The sequence below is a fragment of the Typopeltis vanoorti genome, chromosome 10, assembly GCF_054136105.1.
Source record: "Typopeltis vanoorti isolate ZY-2024b chromosome 10, IOZ_Tvanoo_1.0, whole genome shotgun sequence".
Taxonomy (NCBI): Eukaryota; Metazoa; Arthropoda; class Arachnida; order Uropygi; family Thelyphonidae; genus Typopeltis; species Typopeltis vanoorti.
In genome coordinates, this window is record NC_143558.1 from 84084482 (window position 1) to 84102368 (window position 17887).

General features: G+C 35.1%; 1 protein-coding gene across 1 annotated transcript in view; it reads right to left on the reverse strand.

The window, feature by feature from the left end:
* The window catches only part of LOC150102554 (uncharacterized), a 33082-nt gene extending 15269 nt beyond the window's left edge, over positions 1-17813 (reverse strand). Inside the window, exons 1-2 of the mRNA XM_090398702.1 lie at positions 16891-17813; positions 4290-4480 (exon numbers count right to left, since the gene is read on the reverse strand). Coding sequence (XP_090254828.1) covers positions 4290-4480; positions 16891-17813 — 1114 coding nt within the window. The remainder of the gene's footprint in view (positions 1-4289; positions 4481-16890) is intronic.
* Between the last annotated feature and the right edge of the window lie 74 nt (positions 17814-17887).

The window sequence follows — 17887 nt, forward strand, 5'->3', positions numbered from 1 at the left end:
CTCAGCTCTTTACTTTATGCAGATGATGCTATACTTCTAAACAAATCCAGTACAAGTCTGCAAGATTCTATGATTAAACTGAATAACTGCTGATAAATTTGGTATGAAAATCAGCAATAAAACACAGACTATGAAAATAGGCCGAACATTTCAACATGACCTGGAAAGGGAGAACCTATAGAATAAGTAAAACATTTCAGCTATTTAGGTATACTTTATAAAGAGAAGATAAAAAATTAAATATGGAAATAGACGATAGAACTAGTAAAGCTGGTATGGTAGGAAGTCAACTGGATACATTTATATGGAATAAAAGAGAATTTTTCAAAACACTAAACTAGGTATACAAAACAGATCCATAAGTTAGAATTGGTTCAAACCAATTCCAACGTATGGATCTGAGTGCTGGGTTAGAAAGGAAACGCTTGATCAAAGACTGGAGACTACAGATATGAGAGTTCTGAGAAAGATTAGGGTAGTAGTGAACAGATGACATCAATGGCAGGATCATCTTCCTCTGGGTCTTTTTCCTGCCAGGTTGGCAGGAAAAAGACCCAGAGGAAGACTAAGATCTAGGTGGATTGATACAATAAAAAGTGCCTTAGAATAAAGAAATATGAATTATGATATAATTGGAATGTGGACAGCTAACAGATTAATTTTTAGGAAAATTGTCGAAAGGAAGTTAGTAATGATGTAACTTTCTCATGTAGTACTATCATAATATTCTGTACCTTTCAGAACCTTGTTGATGATGACGATGTCTATGTAATCATCCATCGCACAGTAGTGCACATAGTGCATCTCTTATAACATGATAGATAATTACGTAGCTCTGCTGTAGACCAGGGTACTGTGTGCTTCGTTTTTTATGCTGTAATATCGATAAATTTTTTTCATGAAAAGTTTCACGTACATTAGTTAGATACGGAATGTACTTGAACAACCAAACCTTCAACGGCTTGATGAAAATTTTTCCGAGTTAGAATCCCGAGTTATACAGTATCTTATACACGGAGGGAAAGGGTGATATGATATATAAGAACATCGTGATAATTCGTATATTCCGAATTATAGGCCACTCTGCTACTATCTGCTACTTCGAACCATCATTGTTCAACATGTTTCGACGAAGTGCTTCGGTTGGAATCCCGTCTTGGACGCGAAGAACCCTTATCAGGGCTTTTCTATTCAAACTAAGTTAACCCGTTCTTACAGAGGTAAAAAGATTTTTCTCCTGAAAACTCGGGTTTTTCGTCCCGAATTCAAGAAAACCGGTTAGGAAAACACACGCAATATGCACACAAATATGTGTATATATTAAGGTAAGACTAACCACATTGTAATAAAATTATGGTTATGGAAGCCAGTCAGGCCAGTCGTAGACCTTAAAAGGCCTGCATATACCGCGGATTATTATTATTATAAGTATGCTAAAGACCGCCATAATCACACCCATATACAAACATGGAAAAAGAAATTTAATCAGCAATTACAGACTCGTAGCAACATTACCAATTATCAATCAAATTATACAGCGGATCATACTGAAGAAACTCAGCATACACAGAGACCTTTCATATTATCCCCAAAACACAATATGGTTTTCAGAAAAATAAGGAAACAACATCTCTCTTGGAAGACTTTACAGACGTAATTAATACCGCCTTAGACAAAAACAAAATTGCCATGGTAGTCTTTATTGATCTAATTAAAGCATTTGATACACTCACACATCAAACCTTGTTAGAAAAGATGAGGCATGTTGGAAGACGGGCCTCTGCACAGGTGGTTTACAAACTACCTTCAAAATAGAAAGCATTTCACAAGTATCGCGTCAAACCGAAGCAGAGAGCTACCAGTAACCTGTGGAGTACCACAGGGAGCTGTACTCTCCCCAAATCTATTCAACATTTACACGCACGATATTAATCAGCTACCTCTCGATATTAATCAGCTACCTCTCAAAGGTAAGATATTCCAATACCCAGACGATACAGCTATAATATCCATCTATAATAACGCAAGCACAGTCCAAACAAATATGCAACATGACATAAATCTGATCACAGACTGGCTCACGAAAAACTCCATACACCTAAACTCAGAAAAGACAAAATTAATGATATTCAGAAATCCACTGACCAGTTGATAACAAATATATAACCATCCAAAATCCACTTTCAACATAAAAAACACACAGAACAGCAAAACCGCTACAACCACTCAGGTTGAAACAATACGATACCTTGGAATTTACTTCGACGCAGATATGAACTAGAATAGTCACATAAACCATCTACATAACAAACTCCGAACAATAACTGGCAAACTCTACAGGTTAAAAGACATAGTTCTTCCCACACGCCTAAAAACACTACAGTACAAAATGATAAAATTGTTCTTTTGGGAACAAAGGGAAAATAACGACTTTATATACTGCAATGTCAGAACACAAAATACTGACAGCAAAACATTTATGTCACTATGCAGCTTTGCTAAAACATTATTTCGATGCCAACTACAGGACAATCAGAAATACATACCGTATATATATTTCTATTCAACATTATATAACAAGATATAACAAGACCTCAGACTACTAATTATATCATATATAAATACAATAATCATTACGGAAAGGCCACGCGAAACTTCTACATCCCAGACATGATAAACAAATTACCTTTTGAATACAGAAATCTTACAAACTACAATAGCCTGAAAAGAGCTCTAAGGACTTACTATGAACAAGAAATACGCACCTAAAATACCATACAAACTTAATGAAACACAATATATTCGTTCAGGCTTCCAGTTCAGCGACGCATCAAGACATTCCAAGTTGTCGCGTGTGTGTGTGTGTGTGTGTGTGTGTGTGTGTGTGTGTGTGTGTGTGTGTGTGTGTGTGTGTGTGTGTGTGTGTGTGTGTGTGTGTGTGTGTGTGTGTGTGTGTGTGTGTGTGTGTGTGTGTGTGTGTGTGTGTGTGCGCGCGCGTGCGTGCGTGTGTGCGTGCGTGTGTGTGCGTGCGTGCGTGCGTGCGTGTGCGTGTGCGAATTTCTCAATCAACGGCTGCAGTGGAAATCGAGCCAATTAAACATAGATTTAATTTCATAGCTTCCCAACACAGCAAAAAAATAAAATAAAAATAAAAAAAAATAAATAATAACTGGTGTCCTCCTCAGATAAGCTCACAAATAAGCCTCGAGGATGAAAGCTGAGAAAATACATCTCATCTCATCTCATCCAAGATAAAAAAAAAAAAAATAAAAAAAAAAAATAAAATAATAAATGTATCATATGTAATGAAATGCATGTAATGTACGTATCACATGTAAACAAATGTATGTAATGTTGTATCATATGTAATGATAAGTATGTAATGTATGTATCATATGTTATAACTTATTATAATTAGTATTGCGAAAAAAAATTATCATTATTATTATCAGAATACATGAATGTATCAAATGTAAAGAAATGTATGTAATGTTGTATCATACATAAACAAATGTAAGTAATGTTGTTTCATATGTAAACAAATGTATGTAATGTTGTATCATACGTAATCAAACTATGTGATGTATGTATCATATGTACTAAATTATTATTATTATTAAAAAATATGTATGTAATGTATCTGAGACAATAAAATGTTTTTAAAAAATATCCATTATTCAAAAATTCCGTGTAATCTTCATTGTTATATTAGAAGAACACGTGTTATATATATACAGTATATGCAAAAAAGTATTATTATCAAAATTTTAACTGAAATGCAATGTAGAAAATGAATCACATATGCAGCACTCATTGCTGAATTTTGTAAAAATTACAAGCTGGAATGTCATTAAAGACGATTATTGTAACTGTGTAAAAAAGATTTCAGAAATCAATGTAATTTTTATAATCTTTAAATTTTGTAATTTCTCTAATTTATAACGTAATTATTATATGTATGCAAACAAAATGAAGTGTTAAAAATTATTATTATTATTTCTACTAAAGAAATTTTTTTACCTCTTTTCCTTCTGAAAATTTCATTTGGTTGATTTGGGATTAATAATTTTTGCACGAAATTGATTCAAACATTAATACATTAATTTAAAGCATCATTAACATAAGAAAGACCAAATATTATGCTAATACTAAGGTTTAATGATGTAACAATGATTTGTCAAATCTGTCTCCAGAGAGCGAGAGAGAAAGAGAGAGAAAGAGGGGGAGGGGAGGGAGGGGGGGAGATAGCAATATATTTAATGATATAATGGGGTCTGAATTTGTCCTACCATATAGAAATCCTTCATAATTCCTGTAAATGTAGGCTCCTTGAAAATCTTTCATGCCTCGGATCATGACGTACTTTCGAAACCTGTCCACCATCTCTTTTACAGCCGCATTTTCTTGGCTTCTGGGATTTCTTAGTTGTGCACGTTTTAAATCTTGAAGTTCTTGAAATATTCTTCTTTCTAGCTGATATCTAGGAAAAATGAATTTTAATTTTAAGTTTTGAGTATTATACAGATTATGATGTTTGACGAATAACCCTGTCTGCAACGAAAACAGGAATAAACATATAATGGAAAATACGTGGTGGTTGTTGCGGTACGGAAATACAAATAAATAAATAATAAAGCTAATTTCAGTAACATTAAAATAGGATGGTTTGCAGGACGGGTCGCTTGTTATTCCTATGTTCGATTGTTTTTGATGCATAGGAGTGTAGGCTATTTATGATTAATCTGTCCACTCATTGATCTCTGAGTTAATCAGTTGTAATCCTAGTTTTTTTTTTAGTTTCTCTTTGGCAAAAGTTCCCACTTTTTGAGAGAAGAAGCATGTGCTTGGTGATATGGCTTGATTTCTGCGTTCCTTAAATGGTGAACAGAAGGATGCAGCACTTTTGCATGTTTTCTTAAAATGATAGTTAATGATGAAACACATTATCTTTATTAACCAGGATTTATTTTGCATATGAATATAAACTCATGAAGCAATACGTAAACCATGTATAGAAATATAACTTTGAAATATCTAAATGTAATGTAATCTAATCGTGTCGCATTCAGTAGTTACCAGCATTTGTTGTTGTTGTTGTTCTAGAGAGAGCTTTCCCCTCAATTTTTTTTTTTTTGTGTACTACTACATGTTATGCCCCTAGCACTCCCAATTTATGGAGGGACTTATTTAGTGACAGCATCTGGCTTGAATTAATCATGAAGTTTAATGGTAAAAGATGCCATACAGTTGAGATATATTAACAAATGGAGATTGAATTATTACTTCAGCATTTCGCTATTACCATAACAGCATTATCAAGTATAAAATATACGCTAACACTACACTCATCTGTACACAAATCATTAACATTTCTGGCTGTCAAGCTGATGCTGATTCTAAAACTAGTTTCATTGCTGTAGATCTACCTCTTAGTTTTTTTTTTCATTTAATTTTGCATGGAGAGGGATTTAGAGGACTTCCTCTACTATCACAAACTTGCCATAGTAATTGGGGTGGAAACACTTTTCATGTTCATCCAGGAGGCTGCTTACTCTTCTTCCTCTTTGGCAATAATAGAACAACTTGCAATCACATGGAACTTTTACGCCCCAGTGTGAGTTAAAGATGAGGAACAAATAAGAATTTCTGATTTTATTTTACATTTTCGTATAATGCTTAAAGTATATTTCATTAATATTTTCCTATCTTTTTTTAGGTAAATTGGATACATTGGATTTACGGAGACAATTGGCTATATTAGGGACAGTAGTCCTATGAATATAAAATTATTATAGGACAACAGGCCTATATATATTTAGTCCAGTTACATTTTCAATGTTCAGAGCAAACAATTTGAAACCTCAGAGGTACGTTGTGGTGATCCAATCTTCTGCTGACTTATTGTACACGCTAGAGATGATAACATAACAATAATGCAGATAGTTATATGCAGGCACTTAGCGAGGAATCAAAACGGAGAAAGTTCACTGACTAGATAAATAACGAATAGCAGTTCAGTGCAGAAAATCCAAAGGCAATTACAGACGATTGTTGGATATTTCTCTGGAGTAAGGAAACTACGAGTTGTAGAGACACAAAGCAGCCTGCTTTGCTTTGTATCAACGATTATTCGTGGTTTCGGGATTGACTTTTTTTGTTTGAACATTAACCCAAGTACAGTAGCATTAGAGAAAGAGTTGTTACAGTGCAAAGTTCGCTATAACAAATGTAGGAAGCTGTATGCTTGTAACCAGTATACCAAGAACTGACAATCTGACATGCTGCGTTCTTCGGTTACGTGCATTTTTGCAACATCGTGGTTTTATGGTTCAGAAATTCTCCAACTGAAATGGCTGGATTTTAATGAGCAAAGAATATGCATCAATTTTGCTTCAACCTAAAACAAAACTGCTGCAGAAACCAACTGAATGCTTAAGGAAGCATTCGGTGATAATGACACGAGCCAAAGCAAAACGTTTTGTGGTACAAACGCTTCAAGGATAGACGAACATTTGTCGACGACAACGAGCATTCTGGATGACCGTTCAACAAGCACAATATCTAAAAACATCGCAAAAGTGTGTGAGGCTATTGTTGCAGATTGTAGATGAACTATCCATTATGTCTGTGAAATCATAGTGCTGTCATCGTGATATTCAATTTCACGACGACAGCTCTATTTTCAAGAAGGTAATGGCATTCATTTGAGTTGTTTAAGTTAAGGGATATTACATCCCATATCGTTTCTTTGTCTCTTCATATATCTAATAATTCATTTGAGTAATTGGCTTCCTTGAACATATTCCACAACAAGCTTTTGGATGGTTTGTTGGGATCATCAGGCAGCACATTAATTAGCCCGTAATTAACCCCACCCATACACTGCAGAGATTTAAATGTTAGTAGTTGACAATAATTAAGTATTTTAAACTCTGAATAGGTAAGGACTAGGTTCTTTTCATCAACTATTAATTTAATATTTAGTACAGGCACACTACTGATTTTCCAGCAACCTTGGTTCCAGAGCCTTGCCTGATTATAGTTCTGCCGGCTAATCCAGCAAGGCTCTGGAACCAAGATTGCCGACCATACACGTCTTGGAAAGAAGTCACAGATATCATAGTATGAGGAACACAGTCATGGCACCCCCCCCCACATTAATAAGATGTAGGACCTCCTTTTGCTGCGATGACTGCAGTCCTATGGAGCATAATTTCCACAAGCGCACGATAACTATAAATGGGAATTTTGGACCATTCTTCATGTAGGCATGTAATGAGGTCCTGTACTGTTCTGGTGCGGACGTCCGTTGACTTCACTCAACAATCTGCAAATATTCAATAGGGTTGAGATGAGGGCTCTGTGAAGGCCAGGAGCATACCTCTCCTGCTCCTGGCAGGAGAGGTATGGTCCTGTCACCATAAGCAGTGGTCCGAGGTCAAACCAGGAAAAACAGGACCACACCATCACACCGCCACCTCCGAATTTCATAGTTGGAATTACTCACTCTGGTAAGAGACGTTCACCGTGCATCCGCCTCACCTATATCCATTCATATGCTTGATAGAGGGTGTAGCTTGATTCTTTTCTCCAAAACACAGCTTACTAAGCTTCCATGTCTCACTGTACACGCTCTTTGCGCCACTGAAGACAGACGACACTGCATGTTGGTTCGAGTAATGTAGGGTTTCAGTATTTTGGTCTCACCATGGAAACCCATGTTGTTAGCCCTCGGTTCTGAATGTTTTTGTGCAGATTCGTGTTTCAGTCGATGTCTACATTCAACGTGTTGGCCGAAGAATGGCGGTTTTTACATATAATCCTTCGTATCACTCTACGGTAACGTTCAATGTGCGATGAATCGTCTAATGTGGGTAGCACATGCACTTGACTTCTCTGCGCCTCCATCTCAGCATGATATCACTTTGTTGACCTGGAATGGCCCAATTTGTCAACAACTTGCCGAACAGATAGGCCTGCAACATGGCATCCATCCTATCACAATGCCTCTTTCAAACTCAGTCAATTCCGTTCTCGTAGTCATTTCACCCGGACACAGTTGCACTTACTTGGAACTATCATATTCTTTCAATTTATATCAGCTACAAACATGTGACTCGTTACATGACACGATGTACGTTGCCTGTAGAGGTGTCCGTTGACTTCTTTCCAAGCAGTATATTTTAGTACACAATTATTAATGGGTTAGTTATATATACTTATCTGATAGAGGAGATGTCTAGTTCATATATTCAGAAGCTTTGAGGTTCGTGTTCTTAATTTGTTTTTAATTTGACGTATCGCAAAACCATACGATTCGTGAGTTTATTAGTCTATTAGGCCGAATGAAAGCGCTTGGAGTCATAAATTCTTATGGCTTCAAAATGAACATTTACTATTCAGTAAATGTTCATCTGAAGCTCTTAAAGGAGTCACCAAAATTTTTTTCCTGAAGGCTAAAAAATATTTCTGTTTTTCACCTTCAAAACAACTGTCTGCCTGAACCATATCCTTGATAGCTTTGTAACACATTTCTCCAATCAATCTGTCAAGCAAGCCGTTCTTTGAAGAGCAAATCAATTTTACCAGTTACTTTTGGTTTCATAATCACTAGTCGGAACTGTTTCTCTCACTGTGCTCGCGTGGAAATCGATAGTTGTCACAAGGTACACGTCATCTTCTAGTTTTAAATGACAGACAGTCATGATGTCTTTTAAGCAGCATCGGATTAATCTGTCTGTCATCCTTTTGCCTAAGAAAATTTATATATATATATATATATATATAAGAAGTGAAATGGTTATTAAAATTAAAGAAATTCAATGTTCATTTCTTTTTCTTAATAATTTATTATTTTTTAATTAAAAAAATTATTTATGATATAATTCTCTCTCTCTCCCCAGTAAGTGTTCCTTAAGCTTATATGTAAGGGTTTTATTTTATTTTTTACAGACCTATTTTTGCCTACACTATTTTTTTTTAATTTGAACTTTTTTATCCTTTTGAATAATCTAGTTCTCTTTCTTAACAGCATGAACAACAGACTGCGATCTTGACGCATACGAACTAATTTTTTCCCTTGCATTATTGTCTAATATTGCATTTGATTAATCATTCGCTCTTATAATCTTTCTTTAGAAATTGAGAGTATGACGGAAAGTCGTAGGCTAACTTGATTAGTAAGTCACCTATTCAGACATATTAATAATAAAACTATTTTTAATTGCATTCATTTTTGTATTTCACATGCATTACGTACATCGATTTAACATGTAATAGTACAAGTTAGGAAAATTGACTTCATATCGTTACTCTCATCAGTAAATCTATGTCTTTCAGAAATTTTGCAATGCACCAACAAGAAAGATCTCAATCTGTATGCGGCTTTAAATATGAGGATAAGACAATCTGATGAACTTTAGTCCCTCTGAAATTCAATCCCCTTTCCTTCCTCTGGATTTACTTCTTTTTTTTTAACACTAGTAATTTCAGGCACATCATTTATGCTCCTTATCATGTAAAAGAGCTCAATCTTCCCATTTGAACAGCAGTTTACCATTTACGACTCCTAGATATGTCCATTTACAAAGTTTTACTACCGCGGAAGCGGAAGTGATTCAATTTTTAATCGTAGACTGCTCGATAGAGAACAGTCAGATAGAATCATGATCACATTCTTGCTGATCTCTTCCTTACTGAGTCGTTCATTATGGATCAGATAGACTGAGGGTTTGTGGGTTGCAAAAGTTGGTTGATAGGCAGAAAATCCATCCGGGATATGATAGAAATATTTAAGTTACTAAGAGGGTTTTATAGGAATGATGCAGGGGAAATATTTCAGCACAGGTTCAGAGGTTATTCCTGGAAATTGAGTAAGAGCGTGGTTAGCAATAGTATGAGGACTATCTCTTTCTCTTGGAATGGGTTACCAGTCTGTTGTGAGTGTTTCCTGTTGAAAAGTTCAAGGAGAGGCGCGATATATATTATGTGGATACTCTGAGTCTCCCGCGATGACTCTTCGGACTCCATAGATATACCGTGCAAGAATAATTATAATTCCATTTCCTATCGCACAGCCATTCAGTTTCTGCTCAGCGTCTCGTTCGTAGATAATTTGCACTCTAATTCTGAGCGACATTCAGCTGGCATCACTTCTCATTTCAGTTCCGAAAGCATGTTAATTATAACTTTCTTCCTTCATCTCGGCTGACGCTTTCCTACGAAACGAATTTAAGCTATCATTACTCCAGGAACGACTTTACGAAACTGTTCAGATCACATGCATAATTTTCTTGCTTGATTTCGCTTGCTTTTTTCAACGGCCAGTGTCTGCTTGATCTCATATTCCATTCATTACGATTTTTCCAATCCTCATCCTGTACGCCTCGTTTTTCCATAGCTCTCACAACGATCCCCTTCTCCAAGTAGCGGGCTTTCTCTTTCCTTCCTTCAAGGGATGACCAATAATTCTCAATAGCCACGTTATTCTCTCATTCTACCATATGATTTCAAAACACTTGCCTCTATCCTTTTCGAGACAACCTCAATCCTTTTCAACTTCTATCTCTGTCTGAATATATCCATTCCTCATATGATCCAAATAGGAAGTTTCATATTTTATCTAAAGTACTCCATCTCCACAACTGGAGATGTTAGCGTAGTTCCAACACACTTCCAAAAGTCATTATATTCTCTATAATCACTCGATACAACATCTTAGTTTTCCTTGAGGCTTAACACTCCATAAAATACCATTCATGGTTCTAATAGTTGTTCGTGCCTATTCTGTTCGAAATGCTATGTCTGCTTGACATTGGCCGGATTTATCCATCATGGCGCTCAGTTACTTGCAAGTGTCTGTTGATTTGGTTCCCACCTTTTACTCAGGATCTGTTGCACTACTACGTCCTTCTACTAGGTATCTGGTTTTTAACAGATTGACTTTGACGCCCCAATTTTTATGTGTAATATATAATACACCAGTAGTGTTTCTCGTCTCGTATTCAATATCCTCCTTGTCCGGGTAAGGATCACTTGATCAGCAGTAAAAAGAAGATAATGTACGGCTTGTTCTCTCCTATAGGTAATATTGCACGGCATCACTTGCTCCAACTCTAAGTCTGCTTTTAAGGCATCTAAGTAAATCATAAACAAGTTGGTCTCATTTCCTTCTTGAGCTTCTTGCTAGTATTAAATTTATATGAAAGTTTGTCACCAAACTTTGTGGCAGATTTACATCCCTGATGCATCCTCCGTACCATCTCTACTGTTTTTTCATGTACTCCTGCTCTCTTCAGTGCTGCCACAGTAGCGTAAGATTTCTCCAGATCTGTAAAAAAATGGAATTTTTTGGGTGGGTTATTAGTCCTTTGCGACTAATACTCCATTTTATGCGATATTAGTCGCAAAGAAAATATATTATCCATAAAAGACTTTCCTGTTGTAAAACCGGGACTGTCCTTCTGGCATTATTGGGTTATCTTGAATTCCATCCTGTCCCTCATGATTCAACTAAATATCTTGCTTACTGCCCTTCTTACGAGTGGAATTTGTCATATTATTATTATTATTATTATTATTATTATTATTATTATTATTATTATTATTATTATTATTATTATTATTATTATTATTATTGTCAGGACTTTTAATGCATTACACTTGACATCTCTATTACCATTCCATCAGGGCCAGTTGCCTTTTCATTCTTTGATGCTTAAACAGCATGCATCACGTTCTTTAGTGTCACTTCAAATGTCCTTTCTCTTGACAATACTCTGTCAGCGCCTTCATATTAGATCCTATTCTCATATAATAAAATTTCGTAATATTTCTTAAAATGTTGAAAATAAATGATATTAATCCCTGCTCGAGATATATAGGATCTCTTTCCTGTTGCAGAAGACGCCAGGCCTCACAAGAGCGACATATCCCATTCAGTTTCGCTGCACTTTATTTCACACACGTCTTCTTCAGCTTTAACCATTCTTTTTACTGCTTAATGAGCTCCTATATACTCTCTTCTTCTTCTTCCCCTGTCTTCTCCTTCACTTGTTGACTCATCCAGTCTATATTTCCTCGCCTTTTATTTTCTCTTCAGCAGCCTCATGTACACACTCAGATGAAGATTTCTGTATGGTTAAATTCAATTACTGCTCAACACATCATCCATGTAAATCCCGTATACTATCGTCTAGTAACAGTCTTATTTTGTATCTAGGAATCTCAAATAATTGCACCTTTATGAGGTGCGAGGTGTTAGACTTCCCAGATTAATCTATTTTGTCTCATAATACTAATAATTATAATATAATAATAATACTATTACTCTTCATTTTCATCGATATATAAAATCTTCATATTGGGCAGTAAGTTCCGATAATTAAAATTTCCAACACATGTACTTCAAGAATTACTTTTATAAACCTTTTATTTACTTCTTTCTGACTTTTTATTTGGTCCTTCCATCTGCTTTTATCCACTCCACTCTGTATGTTGTAGACATATTTATCCAAAGTTACTCTTCTTCTTTGTTTCTGTTAGGATCATAGCATCAACTTTTCGTTTTATACTATCAGATTCTTGGCCTAACCAACGACGTATTACTGTACTAATTTTTTTTTTTTGGAAAGATTGCTATATGTGTGTATATATATATATATACTTTAACGGATACGCTGTGTAGTACTCGGCCAACGAGGTCGGCAAATAAAATAATATTCGAACGTTTTATTCATTCTTTCAGGATTTTAGTTTGTATCTATCAATTCGTATGTAAATTTCAAACTTTTTTTTTCTTCGTCAAGTTCTGATGGGATGGGATGAGATGTAGCATTTTACTTTTTGAAATATACAACTAAGAAAAGTCATAATCACCGTGACAAAATGCTGATCCTTGAAGCTTGACGTCATGCAGGTATCATGTGTTATATCGAACTGTAGAGACACTTAAAACTGAAACATAATTTTCACCTGATAATAGTCTATAATCGTCCGCGACAAAACCGTCGAATAAGATTCTTAAAGACTATCTGTGATTGTTTAAATTCTTTTCAGTCTATTTTTTCCCCTTTGTAACAGACATATTGCTTTTGTTTTCAACGTTTTAGCATTTCTAAACAATTGTATTACTTTCACACGCGAATCGAGTGATTAAGTTCTATATTTATCCCGTGGGTACTGCTTGAATGTGTTTTCAGAAATGCATTTTTTCACAGCATAATGTTATTCGATAGTGAGACAATCTTCTCGACATGTGATAGTTCAATTGTCTACTAGATTATCTGAAAACAGCAATAAGACTGTGCTTTATATCTGAAAATCAATTATGACTTTTGCTGTAGTAACTAGCTTTCAGAATTCACCAATATTTCATCACAAGGTCTTGTTCGTGTGTTCTTACTGTATATGGATAGTAAACCTTAGCCCTCTTTAACCCTTCTCTCGTATTTCTTTGAGAATAAAGAGTATCTCATTTCTCAGTTTCCTTTCTTAACAGAAAGGGAACTGAGAAAAGGAAATTGTTCTCCTTTCTGCAGTGTATTATTATTATTATTTTTCTTCTTTTGCATGAGAAGGATGTTTATGTGGTTTCATCGATGTTGATGAGACCTTTGGATCTCAATGCTTTTGTCACTCGTCGTTTGGTTACAAACACTTGAACTCAAATCTCATCTGCGGTGAGAAAAGCTTCTAAATTTCTTTTTCAAGCAAAGTTAACTTATCTTAAACAGAAGGTGAGGGGATTTATTCTTCCAGAAACTCGGGTTCTTCCTCCATCGAAACAAGCAAAACAAGCAAACAACAACAACAACAAAAAAAAATAGTTTGAGAATTATTGCAATTGACAGTCATAATGGACAGTCATCACAGAATCATAACAAGAGCTACCCCTTATGCTTCTCAGATGCAGCTAATACTTTTTCTAATAAGAGAATTTCAAACTCTATGGTATGGCAGAAATCATCTTGCTATAATTCATTGACATCAGCAGCTGTAAGCAGGTTTTGATGATTTGAAAATGAGAAAAGAGAAATCTCATGTATTGTTATGATGGAGGAAGAATATGTTGTTTCCTGTAAAATAACATGCATCAATAATTCTGAATATACCAGATCGGAAGAAAGTCTCTTGGGATACGTTCTACACATTTCTGTAATAGCATAGTAAAAAAAAAAAAAAAAAAAACCGTATTAATACACCTGAATAAAGTCATTTCTGAAGTATTGCAACATTCTGTGAATATTGCTTATTCTTTAATATGGCGCGATTATTGAAGATTTCCAAACTACAACACTAAGAGGTTTTAGTTTAATTTTGTGTGTGTGTGTGTGTGTGTGGTAAACTGTATCTCAGCAAGAATGGAGGAAAATAATTTTTAGACTCTTTCCTTTTTAGTGTTGAAAGCAAATATTTCTGCAGAGAAACGAATTGATTATTCAGAGATTATTTTTTATAGTAGTATTTTTATTTTTTTATTATTTCATGGAATGTTAGAAAAATGGAAAAGTCGATGAAAAAATGTCTTTAGATCTTGCAAGCTCTGTGGAAGGCATGTTCATATTTAAATTGATTATTTACTAAAATGCTATCATTTGTCATTATTTGATTTCCATATGCCGGCCTGGTTAGCTGAATGGTTAGCGTAGCTGTGGGTTCAAATCCCGTGCTGGTGGTGGATGCTTGTGAATGTCTTTTGGTGGGAGATGAAATTTCATCGCCTGGTGTGAGGCCACCGCTCCGCTTATTGGAAAACTGAAGTGGCTTGAAAATATTCCATGCTTGGTCTCTAAAGTAGGGTTTCGAATTATGTCAAAAATACGAAAAATATATAAAATTAATAATAAAATAAGAAAAAAAAGTTCTTAGCCTTCCCATGGTAGTAATGTGCTTTAGGTTTACAAATGTAGGTAGGAGCGACATAAAAAAAAATAATAATAAATATTGGTGCTTTCATATGATTTTGTACTTAGTTTGGACTTAGATTTGGACCACGTATGCCCTGAGCTATTCAAATTTCCTGTATTATATATTGTGGCATCCCCTCCTTTGTTCCATCTGGGAGTGAAAACATAGGTACGTATTTTGCTGTATTTCACGTACCGTTCTATCATAATACACATAGAAAGCCATGTATTGATGGCTGAACCAGCAATTCAACCAGTTTGAACCGATGACTCCATAGCTTGGCGATTGGAAGAATGTTTGTGATCTGTTTGTTTCGTATTAGTCGCCAATTAACCGTTATATTTCTGGGAAATTTAAATAAAAATGCTTAGCCTAAAGTGAAATAATTGAGATTTTCTGGAAGAAGAAAGGAAATAAGGACTGCTATGTGATGCTTTTTGTGATGTTTTTTATGTGATGTTTTGCAAAACTTCTACCGGTCTGATTTATAACAACTTATTATTATTATTAGCTGATAATCTATTCTTCCAACACTTTCTTAATCCTTTCCTTTATTGAAATTTTAATATACAGAACAATCATGTTCCTAGATTATTATTTTGAATACTTACATTTTTAATACTCGTATAGTCCTTAGAACAAATACTATTATTGCAATGCTCATATAATGGCACCTGTAATATTTACTTTTTTTAAGTATATGGCTGACGTTGAGGATGAATGCGAATTGCATCGTAGTATTCGTAATAGCCAAGCTTCCAACGGCCACGTGCTTGCAGTGGAATTCTCGCAGTGAAATATTTTCATTAGTACCACAAGTCCGTAGAAATCCTCTATGGATATTTGTTTTTAAATATCGCCAACACTTTTATTTTACTGTCCTTTGGCACCATTTATAGAATCTCTGTTTGGATCTCCATTTGGTATTTAAAGCAGTTAAACGCAGAAGTTATTTTCTTGCTAACATTAACCTTTCCAACATGAAAACTACGATCGTCAGTGTTAATGCCACCGAATACCTTTGAAGTTTTTAAATTTTCTTTGTCTTGTACTGACATATTTAAATATTTTGTTAATGGACTATTACATTAATACTCTCTCATGCTGGAGGTGCGATTCGTTTTTAATAAGGACAATTAATTCTTCTAATCAGAAGATAAGTCATAAATGCACCAACCAAACCAAACTATGGAACATATTCGAATACAGGAAAGTTGAAAACTGTAACTGATTTAATTTAGAGCCTAAGTGTAATTGTGGAATTGTACTTTTATAGCAGTATGAGTAGATTTTTTGCGAGTAAATAATTCTACCCATGCATTGTAATGCATTTTCAGAAAATTCGTATAGTAATTCCGATCAGGTTGTTTCTTTAAGTTGTAATAGCACTTGGAATGTGGCTATAATATTATATTTGATACCCATATTCTTTAGATTCTACTTTAGATCTGCTTTTATCATACATTGATATTAATTGTTGCTTGTTTATATTAATGAAATTTCGACATTTTCCAGTGTCTAATGTCCATGTAGTTACTTAGCTTAATATACAGAGGTACTAGAATTTAAGTCAACAGTTTTGTAAATTCCTTACTTAAGAATAACATACGTTTTTTAGAAGGAAATCTGCAATCATTCTATGTGATTATGTTCATGATTAGTATATGCCATACCATTATATTGGTTGACAAAAATACATTGCGTAAAGGGTAAGAAATTGGAATATTGTATGAATTCTTTGTCGGATAAATTGCATGCAAACTGAATACTTGTAAAACTTCTCAGGATTTTCTTCCAATACAAGTGAAATAGTGCATATTTTCATGTAATGAATTTTACGAAGCTATCAGCATCTTTATAATAGTTCTGTATGTAATATCCCAAGAGACTTTTAGTTGATTCTGCTTATACAATAAACTTCTTAATACAATTTATATAACATCATATCAATAATATAATTACTGTTATATTTTGCATTCTTACTTTTTGAATTTCCGTTGATAATCTTGTATGGTGGTTGGGCGAGCGATCGATCTCCTTTTATCCGCTCCTGTGACATATGCTTCACTAGATAGACGTCTATTACCTCTAGAATCAAGTTCTGGACTTTGAGTTTCCTCTGAGCTTTTCCACTGTAGTCGAAAGCTGTTAGTCTGTCTTTGAAGTTCTCGGTCACTCTCCATCAGGATTGGCAAGTGTTGGGCAGGATTCAACCTCCGTTTCGACATCAGGCTGCGTTCTCGAAGTTCTCTCTTGAAAGGCATCGAAGTGTAATCCTCATCTGATGACATTCCTTCATTATCTGAAGGATGGCGATCAAAGTCTTCACTGAAACCCGAATCCTTAAGTGTAGTGACATTTGATTCAATACTGCGCACGCTAGATAAGGGAGAAAAAGCGGCGTCCTGGTCTCGTTGAGTAGCTGCATGAGATCTGCGCTCGGTATAGCCTTCTTCCCACATCACCTTTTTTTCTGATACCATTTGTTTGCCATTTGACCTTCGAACATCCACAACTTTAAGCTTGCTTGGAGAGGAAGAGGTAGAAAAACGTTTCACAGTGAATGTTCGACCATCAAGAAGCGACTGGGAAAATAAAGTTTCCGTATCACTTTCATCAAGATCACGATTATCGGTTGTCTGGTCATCATAGCCGTCAGTTTTCTGCACATGGTCAGGATCTTGTTCATCTGGTGCCTGTTCTTGTTCGTTGGTTTCGGTCCCTTCACTTTGGCTTTCCGAAGACACATTTCTGCTTCTTGCCAATTGATAGTTTGATTTCTTTTCAGGAGCCGTTTCTTCAGTTTTAAATTCCTCATCCGTGTACTCTTGTTGCTCATTATCTTTGACTGGCTTTTTGATGTAAACATTTTCAGCTTCTATAACCGTTTCTTGAGATTCCTCCATATTAACGGCATGGATGTACACCCTGGCAACGATGACTTTTCTTTCGCTACCCCTTCTAATGTACTCGCCTCCAT